The 18,271-nt window shown below is 36.5% G+C and overlaps 1 protein-coding gene across 1 annotated transcript in view; it reads left to right on the forward strand.

Annotated features, from left to right (window-relative positions):
• Window positions 1-18,271, forward strand: part of LOC139138417 (nuclear pore complex protein Nup155-like) — a 64,493-nt gene that overhangs the window by 43,124 nt on the left and 3,098 nt on the right. The window contains exons 25-33 of the mRNA XM_070706798.1: window positions 1,499-1,652; window positions 2,350-2,454; window positions 2,798-2,952; window positions 3,379-3,508; window positions 3,742-3,855; window positions 4,686-4,806; window positions 5,377-5,487; window positions 16,253-16,389; window positions 18,124-18,230. Of these exons, the coding sequence (XP_070562899.1) occupies window positions 1,499-1,652; window positions 2,350-2,454; window positions 2,798-2,952; window positions 3,379-3,508; window positions 3,742-3,855; window positions 4,686-4,806; window positions 5,377-5,487; window positions 16,253-16,389; window positions 18,124-18,230 (1,134 nt within the window). The remainder of the gene's footprint in view (window positions 1-1,498; window positions 1,653-2,349; window positions 2,455-2,797; window positions 2,953-3,378; window positions 3,509-3,741; window positions 3,856-4,685; window positions 4,807-5,376; window positions 5,488-16,252; window positions 16,390-18,123; window positions 18,231-18,271) is intronic.

Here is an 18,271-nt window from a genome sequence, read left to right on the forward strand (position 1 = left end):
CCATAATTTCATGCTACCGTAGTTGGTACAGCAACACAAGTCCGCGCTCGACATATAACATCGTACTATGAAAAATCGCTGAAATCGCAAAATTCACTTTAATTTTTCAAACAGAGCCCAAAAAGTCACTTACCTTCTCAGAAAATCCAATTGAAGAGATGAAGTTGGTCTCCAATGATAATTATCGGCGAAAAAAATGAGGATTTGGGAGCGACTGAAAAACTGTGTTAGCCAGCCAACGGTCACAGTGTAGACGGAGTTGCTGAATGCTGTTCGAAAGGAAATGGCATTTGCATATGCAAATTGCACCCCTAGCGTTCAGACTGTGCTTTAAAGTTTGTGAGAACATGGTGAAAAACCGTGAGGAAAGAGTTTCATATCATTTTCAATAGCAATAGCCGCTGACACTGTCAAAGTTTGAAAAGCGGCGCCTAAACGGCACTGTAAAAGTCATACTGGTCAGAACGCAAGGTCACGCTTATGAATATGACTGGTCTGTCAGTTACTAATAAGTTTGAAGGGAAAAAATAAATCGTAACGGGGGTGTCAAAATGTCTTGGGGCCAAAAGAAGCCGAAACTTCGGCCGAAAGAGGCCGAATGTTGCTTGAATGTTGAAGATGTGAAGGGTGTCTGTCAGTGTTCCCGCTGTCACTGAGGCCGCCAGTGGAACGTACCATTTATGTATACGGGACAGCCTCTTCAAAGATGTTTAACATTACGAAACTTATCCACCACTCCTGGTGCTTTTACAAAAGCACAAAAATGTCCCAGATAAAACATTTAGTGTGTGGGCCATTTTTGTAATCTGAAATTGTACCGTCAACAATGTCATAAGTCTGACCTTGTCCGATTGTGTCGATAAATTATGATCTTTTGGGAGCGGCCACCCCTATGAGAAAAACGGTAAGACCCACCTTTCGCCAGGTACACTCTATGGTCTTGACCCACGCAGTGAACGGTAGGTGTTAATGGGATTTTCACAGCGGATGTTGTCTAAGTGCATGCGAATACTGTGACGCTGCTTGCTTAGCGTAATCCCTTGTCAATCAAGACTTAACGGTAGTCTCAAACGCCAAAATGTACACCTGTGCCTCTCGTACATTTTTATTCCAAAATTTCACCCAAAAACAGGAACTTCACGACCAAGATATTCTACACACAAGGAAGATCAATATTATAGGAATACTTTTCAGGGATAAAAGAAAAATCGTGTTTTTATCTCAAAATACCAAAACAAAGGCAGAAAGCTACCTTAATTTCACACATAGACAGTCATGTTTATGTGAATGTATGCTTGAATCAATGACTGCACAATGTACCTGACACAAAATGCAACCGACTATAAGTGAATTTTCAGAGTACAGATAATGCAGTGTGCACCAACTCAACCTTGTCATTGTGTTTTGTGACTCAATCCAAATCGGCTGTTCTTACCTTGATTTCTTTACTCAATCTATGGTAACATCTGTTCTTATCATTTTTTTCTTCGATCCACAGACTAGATTGTTACAAGTGTGTGCATGAAACTCTGGCCCACCTTGTAGATGTCAGTCAGGCCTACCCACAATCCCCTGGGGTACCAAGGAGACCTGGTCCACCAACCATAAGCACTGAAGCCAGCAGACTCAGTGCTCAGGAAGCCACTCACCATGTAAGTCACACAGTTTGTGTTTGGTTTTTGTATTTCTGTCCACAGTTGTATGTTTCTGCCCCTTATTTTTGATGGTGTGGTGGGCATGATGGACAGGGGAATTAAGTTAAAGAATTGATTGCAGTCAATAGCAATATTTTTCTCAACACATCTTCAATATGGTTATAGGTGTTAATATTTACACTAGCTAACCAGTATAAATAAGGAGAAATAAATAAATCACTAAATAAAAAATAGATAAATAAATAAATGAATAAATGAATTGAACAAATTGCCAGCCAATGATTATGTTTGGTTAAATCTGCAACAGACTTGAGATTTATGTAATTTGGAGTGGCTGGGTACTTTTTGCAATGGTGAAGTCTCTTTGCCAGAAAGTATATAAAAAAACTAAAATACAAGCAATCACTAAAAATGTTTAATGTTTGTCTCCATTTTTGACAAAAATCACAAACAAGCTTATCAAGTAGCCAGCACATCATCACTTGAAATTTAGAAGACATTTTGTTGTTTATTTTTGTGCAGTTTTGAGGCAATGTAAAGTTTATCAGCCAATCCTTGCTAATACATTCATGACAGTTACAGTGAGTGTAATGTGAGTCTGTAACTGAGTTGGTGGACTGCTTTTCCTTTGTCCTCTAATCTCAATCTGAAAGGGGATGTCTTTTATTGAATCAGTCAACTTTTCTGTCACCAGATGGATGAAATGATGCGGATAGGACTGAAATCTAACGATGAACTGTTCCATGTGGCTTTATATGATTGGTTGGTAAATATGAGACTCACAGATAAGCTTCTAGAGGTCAGTATCACTGTTTTCATTTCAGTTCTCAAGTCCACTGGCTTCCATCTCCTGCTTATAAATACATGTATCGAAGTACATGACATCATAGATATGTGTGTATGTGGTGTTCATTTTACATCACCAGAATGTGCATACACAGTGACCTCATGGCATCATCAAAATGTGTGTAGTGTTCTGAGAACTCACAATTAAAGAAACAGTTAAAAAATTTTGTGCATTTACAGTGTACACACAATTTCTTTCTTAAAATACATGAATACAGATTCGATATAAGTGGTGGAAGTTCCAAATATGGCAAATCAGTGACAACTTATTTTCTGGCCTGTGTGTTTGCTCCCAGATTTCTTCACCGTATGTTGAAGGTTACCTCAAACGAGCAGCTGCCTACCAGCCAGACAACCTTGAAATGTTGGATTTGATGTGGAAGTACTACGAGAAGATACGGAACTTTTCAGCCGCTGCTAAAATACTGGCCAAACTGGCTGACAGACATGGGTATGTGTGAAGCTCTTGTTGATGTTATCTCGGTGATAGGGATTACTGATCAGACAAAACCCAGGAATGGCATACCTGCTGACAATTTTAAGCATTTTGTCACATAGCAGTGTCCTTTAATACACCAGACTTTGCGAGAGTGGGCATATTTTGTCAATCCTTGTAACTTTACTATTCTCATAATGTATTGCTTCAAACTTACTTTTCTCCATTGTGTTGACAGTCTCGTAGTTGAAAACTCAGAGTTATGTACTTCACATGTTGGCTGCAGTGCATTGCTGATTTAGAAACTGTGTGTTGTTGTTTTTTTTGTAGAGCACCTGACGATTTTGCCTAAATCTTATTTGTGCAAACTATTCCATTGTTCAATTCAAAGGGGACCCATTTGCCAGGAAGGATCATTGTTGTTTTGTTTTATATTTTCAGAACTGACGTTGGTTTACCTCAGCGCATTGAGTACATATCACGGGCCATCATGACTGCTAAAAGTAGCACACTAAGAACTAGCTCAGCCAGTGATGGAGAATTCTTGCATGAACTGGAAGAGAAAATGGAGGTATTATGTTTTTACAGTCATGTTTTCTTTTGATTTGACACTCAGAGCAAACAAAGCAGAACAAGGAAATATATCAACAGTGTTCTCGACAAATTAGAAAAAGAAATAATATTTATTTTGGTCACTGTGAATATGCATCTTGACATTAATAGTTCAAAGTTCAACCATTCTATGAATACTTATAGCATTATGGTTTATGTCTGCAAGTCACTTATCTAAATTTTATTTTACAGGTCGCTCGAATTCAACTCAAGATTTTTGAAGCTATCAGTAATTTTCATTCATCTCAACCAGAAATTCAGAATGCATTGTCACAGCTTAATGCTGAACTTATGGACATAACCAGGGTGAGTGTTGTAGGGAGATTCCGTTGGAAAATAACTTGATTTGTACTTGCTTTCAACTGGAACATTATGAACATAAGGCTAAGAAAAAACAGGTGTATTTCCAGTGACATATGACCTATAAAATTTGAAATTATCTTATCCTAAATATTTTTCATATTTTCAAAACTAACACATGAATTTAATAAATTTTACTGTTTTGGACACTGCAAACAAAATTATGTATTTTCCACAGGCATTCTTTCAAGTAACTCACCTTTTAAAAAGAAAAATTAGCCTGATATGCGAGGAAGACAGAATTTCAAAGATCTGATATTCAGTTTGTTTTATTGGCAGATTTAGCACATGGCTTCTTAGCATCATGACATGAACTTATACATAGCCGTCTTTGAAAGAGTATAAATCATATTTTCTCCCAGATCTACGTATGCAACAGGCTAGCTTTTAGTAACTGGCTTCATACAGCAAATTGTTGTGTCACAACATGATGTTAAATTTTCTAATTAACTCAGAGGACTGACCGCTAGAAATTGGAAATATCTGGAATGATGTTCTGCCTGTTTGCCATTTTGATATTTTTAATTCCTTGCTGTCAAGATGCATACCTTTACCTAAAATGAACCCACAGTATTGATAGTCACTTGTTTTCAAATTTAAGTACATGTTTCTGGTGTATGACAGGGTGTTCGAATGATGTAAATACCAGAAAAGATTGTAACTAGTGGTTGTTATGATGCAGAGGGCAATTCCTTATTAGTCTAGACTTCAATAAGCCTCTATTAGAAATCTTTGATGAAACCTCTAAGCTTGCCTTTCTGTGGTTCTGTCAATAGTTGTATGCTGAGTTTGCAGAACCATTTCAGCTGTGGGAGAGCCAGCTAGCCATCATCCACTGTGCCAGCCACTATGATCCGGCCCTTGTGGAGTCGCTGTGGGAAAACATTATCAAGCAAGGTAAAGCATCTACTTGTAACCTACGGTGACAGCTCTAACTTTACAGGTGAAGCATAAAAATTGCAGTTGAGTTGCTTTTATCTGTGCAGCCCGTCATAGCATCCTCCTCGAGTGGTTTCAAACACACCACTGAAAATCTAATAGTACCAGCCAACTGACTGTTTGTTGATGAAAGTGATGTCAGACGGTCAGAACTTAGACTATCAGTACGTGCGTTGAGGGCAGTCAGCATATCAATGTTACCACGGTGTATCAAAGCTCCTTTCAGTAAAATCAAAGCATTTATACCAGCAGACAGCAGAAATTCTATGAGCCTTGTCAAAACATTGAAATATACCCCCTAACATCAGCATAAAACAATTGCCGGAGTCAGCATGGATACTCGTCTGATAGCACATCTACCTTACCAGTGGGGAGGCAAAAATGATAGAAACACTTAGTTGAACGTCAGTTTGGGGAAATACCAAGAAATTCTTCAAGAAAGCCTGAGACAAACTTCCCTAACAGTCTGTGATGTCTTGGCATAGAAGATAGTCAAAGTGTTTTTGCCATTGCTGTTTCTTTATTCAGATTTGGAAGACACTTTCGGCAAGTCTGCTTCAACAAGAATTGCATCGCTCAGTGACAAGATAATCAGCTTAGGAAGGATCTACATCACATCTGATCGCTACTTTCCTCTTGGTAAGTGTGCGTCAAACTCTTCTTCACGCGGCAGGTACAGCTCATTGCTGTGGGCATGAATAATGCAGCAATGAGAGGTTTAAAGTAAAATGGTTCCTGTTAACCTTGACTTCAGAAGTTTTGCCAGAATAGTCCTACTGGGTGGCAGAGTTTAGTTTAAAACTAGTTCAGGCCAAGTCGATCACTTAATAATTTTGCAGATGAGAAAAATAAACATAACCATTGGTAAAAAATCTTAAACTCAGAAAGTACGTTATCTTAGACTTTTAAATTTTATGAAAAGCGTCTTTTTTATGTAGATTGTGGTTTGTTCCAGCTAAGTTGATCGCATGACTAATATGCATATAAGCAAATCTTGGACCTAAAACTGGTAAAAAATCCTGTCCAGTGACTCTAACATTTGCATAATTTATATTTCTAACGGTATTTTAATACAATTGTGTTCAAACCAAAGTTGGTAAATGACTGATATGCAAATGAGCAATTTAAATGTGAACAATGGTAAAAAATTACAACCTAAAAAAACTGCTGGCCCTAGGGCTTTGAAAATTGGTCGGGATGTTTCTATTTGATGCAAATTTAAGTATGTGTAAATAAAGTTTATAAGATGATTATTATGCAAATGAGCAAAACAAATCTTTCAAAAATGGTAAAGAATTCTACGTTTGATATGTTTGATTTCTGTGAATTTTGTTTTTGCTACAGATGTTCTCAGTGGCATTTAGATGCATGTTCATTCAATAAAATGGAATAAAAGGCTGATACTAAAATGAACAAATACACGTGGTCAATAATCGTAAAACTCTTTTAACTACTAGCTGTAGGAATTATTTTAATTCTGATGCAAATTTAACATTATTTAAATCAAATTGATCAGATGAGTAATGTACAAGGGAGAAAATAAATCATAAAAATAGTCAAAATAGACAAATTTCTATGCTGAGATAGTACTCAGGCTTTCAGTTTACTATTTGCTCAAGAATACCAAAATCTACAAGTTTGTTTGAACAAAGTGCATGGAATGACTGATATGCAAATGAGCGAAACGAATTGCCTTACTGCTATTTTTGTCAAAATGTCTTAATTGCAAAGCTTTTCAAGTGTAAACAGTGAATATTTATAGAATTAATGCTCAACAATTGAAGTATTGTATCACATTTTTGAACTGGATGAACATTGCCATTAATGACTGTATTTTTGTTGTTCGTTTTGATGTTATAAAGTTACCAAGATGAATTCAGAATTTGAAAATAAGTTCAAAGCCATCAATGTATTTTTGTTGGGGATAAAACATACACGGATCGATAGCATTCCCGCATGTGCGCTGGCAGGAGCCATGACTTATGTCAAGAGGGAACAGCCTTTCACAAAGTACGCTGCAGCGCGCTAAGTAGTCGGGCTCTGCGAGCTGCCACACACATAACCAGCGAGACCATCAATACCAGCGATGAATAGGAGTATCTTTATCAAACAGGATTATCATTATTAAAAATGTCTTTATCAAATAATCCACCTACTATATACAGCAGTGAATTTTTACTTTTTTTTGAAATACATAGCTGCATCAACTTATGGGCTCAGCCTGTTGAGATTTTAGTTTCTGCCGTGAACACAGCAATAAAATGTTCGATTTTCACAAAAAGACACATCGAAATCTTCGTAAACTCCATAAGCTATTAAATGAATTTACACAAGCAGCGTACCAGCAAAGTATTGTAACAATTTGTTACTGCAATGCTCCATTAACTTAGGAATACCCCACTTCCGTACTTGGTTGAGTATCTGAACATCTGTCACCAAAGACCATATTGCGGTCCCTCAAATAAAATCTGACAATCTCTAAAATCAATCAATTAATTAAATATGAAAGGGTTCACATATGGATCCTTCTTTTTTTACTCAAGAAAAAATGAAACTCATCTCGGGACATAATTGAAATAGACATTGATATTGTAATTCAGTTTGTCAGAAAAGGAATTAATGAATTATGGAAGGTTTCATGTACAGATGCTTCTATTTTTACAGAAGAAAAAAACGAAATTCATCTCTGAACGTAATTGAAATAGACATCAACATATTGTCATTCAATATGTCGGAATAGGAATTATAGATGAGCAATGCAGGGCAGTGAATTTCATTTATTTTTCTTCAGAATTTTTGTTGGATACAGGTTTCAGCAAAGAGCGTTAAAAAAAGTGGAGCTACAAAAGCAAAAGAGAACCATGTACATATTCATTCATGTACACAGTTTGAAAGTTGTTGGTGAACATGAGAAGAAGTGAAGGGGAAACCTGCTTCATAAACCCTGTTCACACGGACTGAGTTGGCTCTGCTTCACATACCCCGTTCACAATAGCTTTGATTGAATTGAATTGCTTTGAAGCATTGACATTAGACGAACCAGACATATTGTCTAAATCGAGGTGTTGCCTACACTGTCAGGTGCAATTAACAGCTTAATAGTAATATGAGTCGATCATAAAAAAACCAACTCTGCAAAAGTTGAAACATTGTCTAGCGGGAGGTCAGACGTAGTCAAAACACCAACACCCAACCACACACATCATGTCTGCTTAGAACGCAGTCACTTGTTTTTGTTAAATCAACAAAATATAATACTTCGATGAATTACCTCGACGAATTATTACATTACAGCATTGCACTTTTTAACCGGTACATAAAAATTCAAAAGTTCAAAAAATTGTAAATTCGAAAGGCGTTATAAACCTGACAGCATACGTCCTGGACAGTTAGCAGTGCGTGGTTATGTGTTGTGTGGTGTTGTTTTGATCAAGTCTGACCTCCCGCTAGACAATGTTTCAACTTTTGCAGAGTTGATTTTTTTATGATCGACTCATGTTACTGCTTAACTGTTGATTGCACCTGACAGTGTTGGCAACACCTCGATTTAAACAATATGTCTGGTTCGTCTTATGCCAATGCTTCAAGGCAATTCACTGTACTAAATTGCATCGCTGCTACACTGATGTAACTTTTACACCCATGTAATAAAAGCAATACGAACGCTCAGTGTCGGCCGAGCATTGAACCAGTATTGTCCCAATTGGGAGTGGGATCTGGGGCCTATATAGACTTGGTTCAAGTCTGTGATTTGTGAATGTTTGAGTGGAGTGAACGCAATAATTTGTATTTTACTTTCATGTGAAACGCGCGCGTGAGTGGAGTGGACGCGATGAGTCGGGTGAACGCTATACAGGGGAGTTTCACCCGGAATCACAGACTTGGCTTTCTTGCAGGGTTTGCGTTGCTATAAATTATTCATGAGATGACGTTTTTATTTACTTATATATTATTCATAAGATGTCAAGTGCGATCATGCCCAGAAAAGTCAGCACGACCTCTGTTGTATCACCGAAAACGCGTGTAAATATCTATGTTGTTTGTGGGGCCCATGTTGCAAAATGCGATAATCGTCGCTGGTTATTAGTCCCCACGGACAGAGTCCGGGGGGACTTATAGGTTTGGTCATGTCCGTGGGTGCGTGCGTCCGTGTGTGCGTGCGTGTGTCTGTGTGTGCGTCCGTCCGTTCACGCAGATATCTCAGAGATGCCTGGAGCGATTTCATTCAAACTTGGTACAAGGATTACTTCTTATGTCATACAGATGCACGTCGATTTGTTTTGTGATACGATCCAATATGGCTGCCAGGCGGCCATTTTATTACGATTTTTTCATGTATAGAGCCATTACTCAGGCATGTTTCAACCCATTTTATTCAAAGTTGGTACAAGGACATTGACCAATGACATAGAGACGCACGTCAATTTGTTTTGTGATACGATCCAATATGGCTGCCGTGCGGCCATTTTGTTACAATTTTTTCATGTACAGAGCCATAACTCAGGCATATCTCAACCGATTTTATTCAAACTTGGTACAAGGACATTGACCTATGTCATACATATGCACTTTAATTTGTTTTGTGATACGATCAAATATGGCTGCCATGCGGCCATTTTGTTATGATTTTTACATGTACAGAGCCATAACTCAGGCATGTTTCAACTGATTTTATTCAAACTGGGTACAAGGACATTGACCAATGTCATAGATATGCACGTCAATTTGTTTTGTGATACAATCCAATATGGCCGCCAGGCAGCCATTTTATTACGATTTTTTCATGTACAGAGCCATTACTCAAGCATGTTTCAACCGATTTTATTCAAAGTTGGTACCAGGAGATTGATGTATGTCATAGCTATGCACATCAATTTGTTTTGTGATAAGGTCCAATATGGCCGCCATGCGGCCATTTTGTTACGAATTTTTCATGTACAGAGCCAGAACTCGGGCATATCTCAACCGATTTTATTCAAAGTTGGTACAAGGACATTGACCTATGTCATACACATGCACATTGATTTGTTTTGTGATACGGTCCAATATGGCCGCCATGTGGCCATTTTGTTACGTTTTTTTCATGTCCGGAACCATAACTCAGACATGTATCAAGTGAATTAATTCAAAAGTATTTTTATCACAGACCTAATGAAGAGGACTCTATTCTCTCTGAGGACCTGTAATCAAAGTACCCATTAACAAGTGGGGACTGTGTCATCAACGATGACTTGTTCAAGGATGGAAAAAAGACACTGTCCTGTGAAGAAATAGTGTTTGCCGTCTGTACAACTCTTGACCCCTTTCTGCACACTCATGTGAGTTGCAGATCATGCTGCATTCGGCATCGACTCTGCTGAAAAGCCTCCAGCAGTTCCGACTACAGTTCAAATCTACATGATCAACCATCGGGGCCAAAGAAGAAGTTGTCAAACGGCTTGTTCCGTGCGAAAATAAAAGGCCCAGCAAAGGGTCCTATTTGATGCCACTAACAACTAAGTTCACGCGTTCTCCTTATTGGCCAGAATAATGGCTGGAACTGTCAATCATTTTGTATTTGCTTGACGTCACTGTGTACACAGTCCGTCTGGCCGCCGGTACTTTGCAAGAAGTCCAAGTCGGTGAATCCGGCAAAAACTAACTCACTATACTGCGCAGACTCAAAGGTAACGCATTCAATCGCTCGGAAAACCTGCGCTACCAATTCCGAATAGGTTTGTACGAAATAGGAGAGACACAAGAGAAACTATTATAAATGATTTTAGTTTTTAAAAGTTCACCAACTTGAACCAAGTCTAGGGCCTATACAAAATCTGAGTTGACCCAGATTTCCATGTTTGGACGTGTAACATGTTCATGTAGACTCACATAATATGATCTCAATGTCTTTAAAAGCACTATATACTGAGTATTTATCCACCCCTGATGTATCTGATTCTGGTCAGTACACTCAGTAAAGATATGCTGAATTTGTCTCCCATTATTATTTGCAAAAATATAATCTTGTCTATCGTAACAAATTGTATTTTCCATACAGTTTGTCGATTTGGCTTTTGTGGAGGTCAAATTGAAAAGGGAAAAGAAATGTTCAATGCTACACAGAAGTTGAATAAATGGATGTAGAAAAAAATAATAATAATAAAATAATAATACAACTGTAATAATAAATTTAAAGTAATAAAATAATAAAAGGTGATTTAACTAAAGGAGCAGTAAAATTGTTAATTTTGTATCTTTGAAACCAAGTGAAAATGAAAAATTCCAGTGTCAAGCAAAAGGATAGTTACAAGTTTTTCATAAATGTCGATTAGTTGTCCACAAGTTTTGTTCTCTTGAATACACTCACAAAAATTTAAGGATAATCCCAATTTTGTATTCTAGATGTTTTATATCCATAAATTATGCGAGCAGTCCAATATTCTTTGCTTCTCAGTATTTATGTGATTGCCAGTTGAATATCATACTAAACTTCTTGAGCGCCATATTCACGATCACCTTGTAAAATTCATGGAAACACACAATCTCTTCTTTTCTAACCAATCAGGCTTTCACACCAAACACTCTTGTTAAAGTACTGTTGTTGGTCTGGTCAACTCATGGACTAAAGAAATCCATCGTGGAAACATCGTTGGCTCAGCATTTTTAGACCTGAGCAAAGCGTTTGATCTCGTTGATCACACAATCTTGTTGTCAAAACTAAAAATCTATGGGTGTTCTGATCATACCCTGTCATTTTTAGCTCCCATAGCCATATGTATATATGGCAATGGAAGCTATTCTTATAGGCTAGGGAAATGTCTGTATGTATGTATGTCTGTATGTCTGTATGTCTGTATGTCTGTATGTCTGTATGTCTGTATGTCTGTCCGTCAACATCAAAAACTCCAAAACCGCTGTACATTTCATCTTGATATTTGGTGTGTACATGGATGATGGGCTGTAGATGAGATTTTGTTCAAATGAAGTTGTCATTGCCAAAAATATGCAAATTAAGTGAAAAAATGTAAAAAAAGTCAAAATTGAAAAAACTCAATAACCACTGAGCAGATTACATGAAAAATTAGCATGTAAGTACTTTGGGCTGACATGAAATGATTTTGCACATCTTGGGTCAGTATCTTGGACTTGCTATTTTTCATGAATTTTTTTGTAATTTTCTCCCATTTTTGGTCAAAAAATCTCCTGCTCTGAAACCACAAGTCCGATTGATTTGAAACTTGGTATGGAAGTGCATAGGAGTGACCCTTGCCAAATTTGGGCAAATCGTGGTGAAATTTGCATATTTTTAGTTTACACGTCCATAGACTCCCATGTATAAGGCAGATCTCCATAGACTCCCATGTATAGGGCCACGAAAAATAAAAATTTAGTTTCTCATCGTATTCATATTGCAAAAAGGATGCAGTGACACAATTTTTAGTCCCCACGGATGAAGTCCAGTGAGCTTATAGATTGGGTCATGTCCGTCTGTTCGTCCATCCGTGAGTCCATCCGTTCACACAGATATCTCAGATATTTTGACAAAATGTCATGTGACCTTGATGACCTTTGATCTCAAATATACATATTTGTCCATAACTCAGTAACCACAAGTGCTACAGCCTTCATGTATGGTATGATGGGACACCTTATGACGCCACATATTGTACCTCATAAATTATGCACATATCTAATTTTGAGCGAGCCAATAGAGCTAGAGGTCTGATTTTTGGTATATAGGGATAACTTAGCAATACAATTTTGTTGACAAAATGTCACGTGACCTCGGTGACCTTTGACCTCAAATATACATATTTGTCCATAACTCAGTAACCACAAGTGCTACAGCCTTCATGTATGGTATAATGGGACACCTTATGACGCCACATATTGTACCTCATTAATTATGCGCATATCTAATTTTGGGCGAGCCAATAGAGCTAGAGGTCTGATTTTTGGTATATAGGGATAACTTAGCAATACAATTTTTTTGACAAAATGTCACGTGACCTCGGTGACCTTTGACCTCAAATATACATATTTGTCCATAACTCAGTAACCACAAGTGCTACAGCCTTCATGTATGGTATGATGGGACACCTTATGACGCCACATATTGTACCTCATTAATTATGCACATATCTAATTTTGAGCGAGCCAATAGAGCTAGAGGTCTGATTTTTGGTATATAGGGATAACATAGCAAAACAATTTTTTTGACAAAATGTCACGTGACCTCGGTGACCTTTGACCTCAAATATACATATTTGTCCATAACTCGGTAACCACAAGTGCTACACCCTTCATGTTTGGTATGATGGGACACCTGATGACGCCACATACTGTACCTCAATAATTATGCGCATATCTCATTCTGAGCGAGCCAATAGAGCTGGATGTCTGATTTTTGGTATATAGGGATAACTTAGCAATACAATTTTTTGACCAAATGTCATGTGACCTCGATGACCTTTTACCTAAAATATATGTTTATGTCAATAAATAAGTAACCACAAAGCTATGTCCTTTGTATTTAGTAGGATGGGAGACCTTATGACAACACACGCTTTACCTCATTAATTATGTACACATCTAATTCTGGGCAAGCGAATAGAGCTAGAGATCTGATTTTTTGGCATATAGGGATTAATTAGCAATATGATTTTTTTCAAATGTCATGTGACCTCGATGACCTTTGACCTTGATTATACATATATATGCATATTTCAGTAACCACAAGTTCTATACCCTCCAATTTTGATAGGATATTATAGACCTTAAGATGTCACATCTTGTACCTCATTTATAATGCGCATATGTATTTCTTGGCTGGCCAATACTGCTAGAGGTCTGATCTTTTCCCGATTTAGAACCATAACTTAGACATGCCTCATGTGTTTCAAATTGGGAACAACGACATAGACCTATGTGCCCATAGATCTCAACATATACACTCCAGTGATACTTCTTAATGACCACATTTTCCTGCCCCATCAAGACTAATACTCCTATTACAAGTGGGGACTATGTCATTGTAAATGACTTGTTGAGTTAATGGTTGTATCACAGTATTCGATATATCTAATTCTGTATTTTTTCCATTTTATATTCTGAATAATTACATTAAACATATTTCACTGTCTCCAGTACATTTCATTTAAGTATTTTCACTTCATGCACTTTATCCCTTTCACACATGTTCAAATATCTGACCAGAGAACAAACACTAAATAGTCAAGGATGGGAGCTACAGTGTCATTGACGCTATTTTTTATTTAAATCATACTTACTCACACATAAACAATTTGTGCAATTTAAACGTACAAACTCAGATGTAATTGATGTCTTTGTCGGTGTGCTGCAAGGTTCCATACTGGGGCCATTGCTCTTTATTATTTATGTTAACGATTTTCCCCTTCATTTGCAGACGACACAACACTTCATGTTTCAAACAAGTCCTTAAACACCATATCTACTTACCTGAATGCTGATCTAAAAATAGTTGACAATTGGTGTCTTACTAACAAACTTTGTATCAATCCCAGTAAGACAAAATCAATGATCATCACAACTTCTCAGAAGAGACGGCACATTGACAGTGAAAACTTCAACCTCACTTTGGCTGGTAAAACTATTGACCGCGTCTCATCAGAGAGGTTACTAGGGGTCACTATTTCTAATAACCTAGACTGGTGTGAACACATTTCAACCATTGAAAGCAAAATCAATTCCAAATTGTTTCTTTTGGCACGCATCAAAAAATTTCTTCCTCTCCACTCACGCAAGCTATTTTATTACTGTTTCATCTCACCACACATCAATTACTGTTCTAATGTTTGGAGCTTTACTTCCAATAGCAATATCTATGCATTGGAGCGTCTACAGAGACGTGCAATGAGACTTATTCTTGACACTGTTCCGCCTCTTTCCACTTATCAAATGTATACTCAGCTTCATTGGCTGCCGATTAACTTGAAACTCCGTTTTAACCGTATGGCCCAAATTTACAGAGCAACTCACAATCTAATCCCTGACTACATAACCAGTATGTTCAATAATTATATCCCTTCCAGATCACTTCGTTCTTCCAATCAGAACCTCCTTAAAGTTCCCAAAGCACGTACACTTCTTTATCAAAACACCTTGTCTGTTGCGGGTGTGGATGAATATAACAATCTCCCCAAATCAATCAGGGACTCCGAGTCACTGACTAGTTTTAAGAAATCTTGTAACAACTTTCTGTATTCTATTTACTTGTCTGATGCCTCTTCGTAGTTTTTTTTTTTGATTTTTGTTTTTTTTTTTGATATTTGTACTTCTGTGTTTTTTGTGTTTTTAAGTTGGTGCTGTAATATGATTTTCTTTTGTCTATTCGACCTCCATGAAAAGAGGTGTTTCACCTATGGAGTTATCGAGTTTAAGTAAACATTAATAATAATATTAATAATAATAATACTAGTGAATGTGATAACATCAAGCAGTGTTTGCTATTTATGGCAGTACTGTATTGACTCAAAACTGAAAGATTTACACTAAGTCTTTTGTTCAAAATTTTCTGAATATGGTAATAAAATTAGAGGTCATATGCTAATTTTGGTACTAGAGAAACAAATCGCCTAAAATGTACAAATGTTTGAAATTCAAAATGCCTGGTGTCCCTTTGTTAACTCCATCAGAAAAAATTGAATCTGTGATTTTCACAGAAAGGTAGACACTGAAACGTCGTACTCTCTGCAAGCTGTAGACAAGCAAAGTGTTAAAAAATTTTGAGTGTCTGAAACTGTTCGTTGAAATGCATCAGCCATACTTAACAAAAATTCAGCAATATCCGGAATGAATTAATGGAATATGAAAATATGGCAAGAGAGTCCTTATTTTTCACAAAAGCCAATCTCAGCATGTATTCAAAATAAACATTGACATATTGTCATTCAATATGAGATATGGTCATACAGTATGTCAGATTAGTAAGTATGGATGAGCAGTGCACGGATTTCGTCACAATATTTTGTTACATACAGGCAAACAACACAAAAAAACCATAGCTGCAAAAATCAAAGAGTAACGTATGCTGCTGTTTATAAATGTATCTGTAGTGATGCCAGATACTTGAAATTTTCTCATTCAATTCATTGTTTATGGAGCCCACATCTTTGTATAGCTGTAGTATTTGTGATAATAGTTCATGATATTACCAGGAAAACAATTTAGAGAGCAAATCAATGTTTTCAATGGTGTCAAAATGAGGTCTTTATGGAAGAAGTGGGACCATCAAAACATGTCGCATTCAGCTGAAAATTATTACACTTTTAGAAATGAATGGCTCTCTGATTTTGCATCGGGAAAAGGGAAGACCTGATTGTGATTGTGATGGTAACAGATTGTGGTCGTCATGGTAACACGAACACACATTTGTTCTCTTCAGATTTTTTGGTGAAGCACTTGGAGAAGAAAACGTGCCAACTGGACTGGGATAAAAGCTGGGTTTTCAGAACCTTTATGAAAATTGGAATTCAATTAACCACCCTGCATCACATCTATGACAGTCTCTTCAAGGCAAAGGTCAGTTTGGTCAATGAGTATTGTCGACGGCAATTCAGAGTTTGTTGCTATTTCAAGCATTCTGTGCGCAATGTAGGTTGCTGTCAAATGAACGTCATATGAAATCTATCGACATTCAGCAGGCATATTTACGTTCCAGCTTGTAGTTTGAGTCCTGTACATTTGGTTTGTGTAGTTTTTCATCATGGAAATAAATGAGGAAAATTATTTTGAATTTCATTAATTTCACATCTGTTCTACAATAAGTTCTTAAATCATGTTCAACTAATTGCATATCTGTTTGTTCGTTCCTAAGCAACTGAAAGGGTGTCATCCAGTGTTCCCTCTAACAAAAGAGATTTCAGGAAACTTCTGAGTCAATTGAAAAAATTTGTGAAATTTTCATGAGTCACAATGTATAATTTCCTATTCAACTGAAAATGTTCTTGCATCACATGGAATATTCATGAGTCCATGGTGTGCCAAATAGGCTTAGAGGGCACACTGGTGTCACTAGTAATGTTTGAAACTTTTATACGTACAAAAATATAATATTACTATTCTATTGATTTTCCCCACTTAAGGTGGTTGGAAAGGCTAGAGCGTCAGTTATAAATTTCAACAAAACTATTAAAATATAAAAGTTGTCAACATTCTCTGTAGAATAAAAAAAAATAGACATTTGGGCACAAAGGCATTGCAGAGTTATAGCCTGTTAAAACTTCTGAAAAACTGACCAAATAAGAAGAAGTTGGGGAGTCCTTAGTGTATTAACTATGGTAGAGGTCCCTAGCTTTTAATAAAATGTTTGAAAAGGGAAAGTCATTATTGCTGTTTTTCAGGAAGTTTGACAAGGCGGTGCTGGCATTCAGAATCAGTGACTGCTATTGTAAATGCATTTTTAGATTCTTTGAGTGTCAAAGAGGTGTCAAAAGTGAGATTGACCAAAAAAACAGCTCTATGACTTCAAAAGAGGGGTGCAAATATGGCTTGTTTTCAACATTTTTGACAGAATAACAGTTTTCCTACATAATTGTATACCAATTTAATCCAACTTTGAAATGAGATACGGACATGGAATTTTTACAGCCTATTAACAAGGTTACAGATAAGATTTGTACGGCACAATTTTCCTGTATTTGAAGTACTTTTTGAAAAATCACATTTTGAAATTTGAAAGAATTTTAATAATTTTTGATATATAAACCCATTTAAAATCATAAAAACAAATTTTATTTACAAATCCTGCCGTACAAATCTTACAATAAATAGTGTCAACATATTTATAACTAATTTGGTAATATTAATACTATCCAATTATTATTAAATTCAAATATGTAAAAAAAATATGAAAAATTAAATTTTAATATTTACTGGTGTCATATTTCAAAATCATGGCTGCAAATATACATTTTTTATATTCTTTGGAGAAAATATTAACTAAGGGAGTTATCCTGAAAATTTGAACTAAATATCTTGATTCTAACACTTGAAATTTGACATTAACTCTGAGAAAAGAATTGGTGCAAAAATAGCCTTTCCAACCACCTTAAGTGATTTCAACATTCACTGTAGTCTACAGGGATTTGCCTGCATCGATTTCATAGGGAAAAAAATATGAAAACCATGTTTGGTGTGAAGACAAGTGAAAGATTATCCCTTCAATTCATGGGAAAATATGTCTTTGATTGCATTCTGCAAGATAGAAAAAATAAAGAAATAAAATTCTAAATTGTATTTTTCATGATTTTACAGGATAGTTTCTGGCATTCTGTGAACAAACCCTTGCATGTACTTGATGCTATCTACTTACTGCTAACTCTGTTTACGGATAACCCATCCAAAGTACCTGCTCATGAAAGGTAAGTTTTACCTGCATATTCCTTAACATATGCTGTTGTTT

This window comes from Ptychodera flava, chromosome 8 (genome assembly GCF_041260155.1).
Source record: "Ptychodera flava strain L36383 chromosome 8, AS_Pfla_20210202, whole genome shotgun sequence".
NCBI classification, from domain to species: Eukaryota; Metazoa; Hemichordata; class Enteropneusta; family Ptychoderidae; genus Ptychodera; species Ptychodera flava.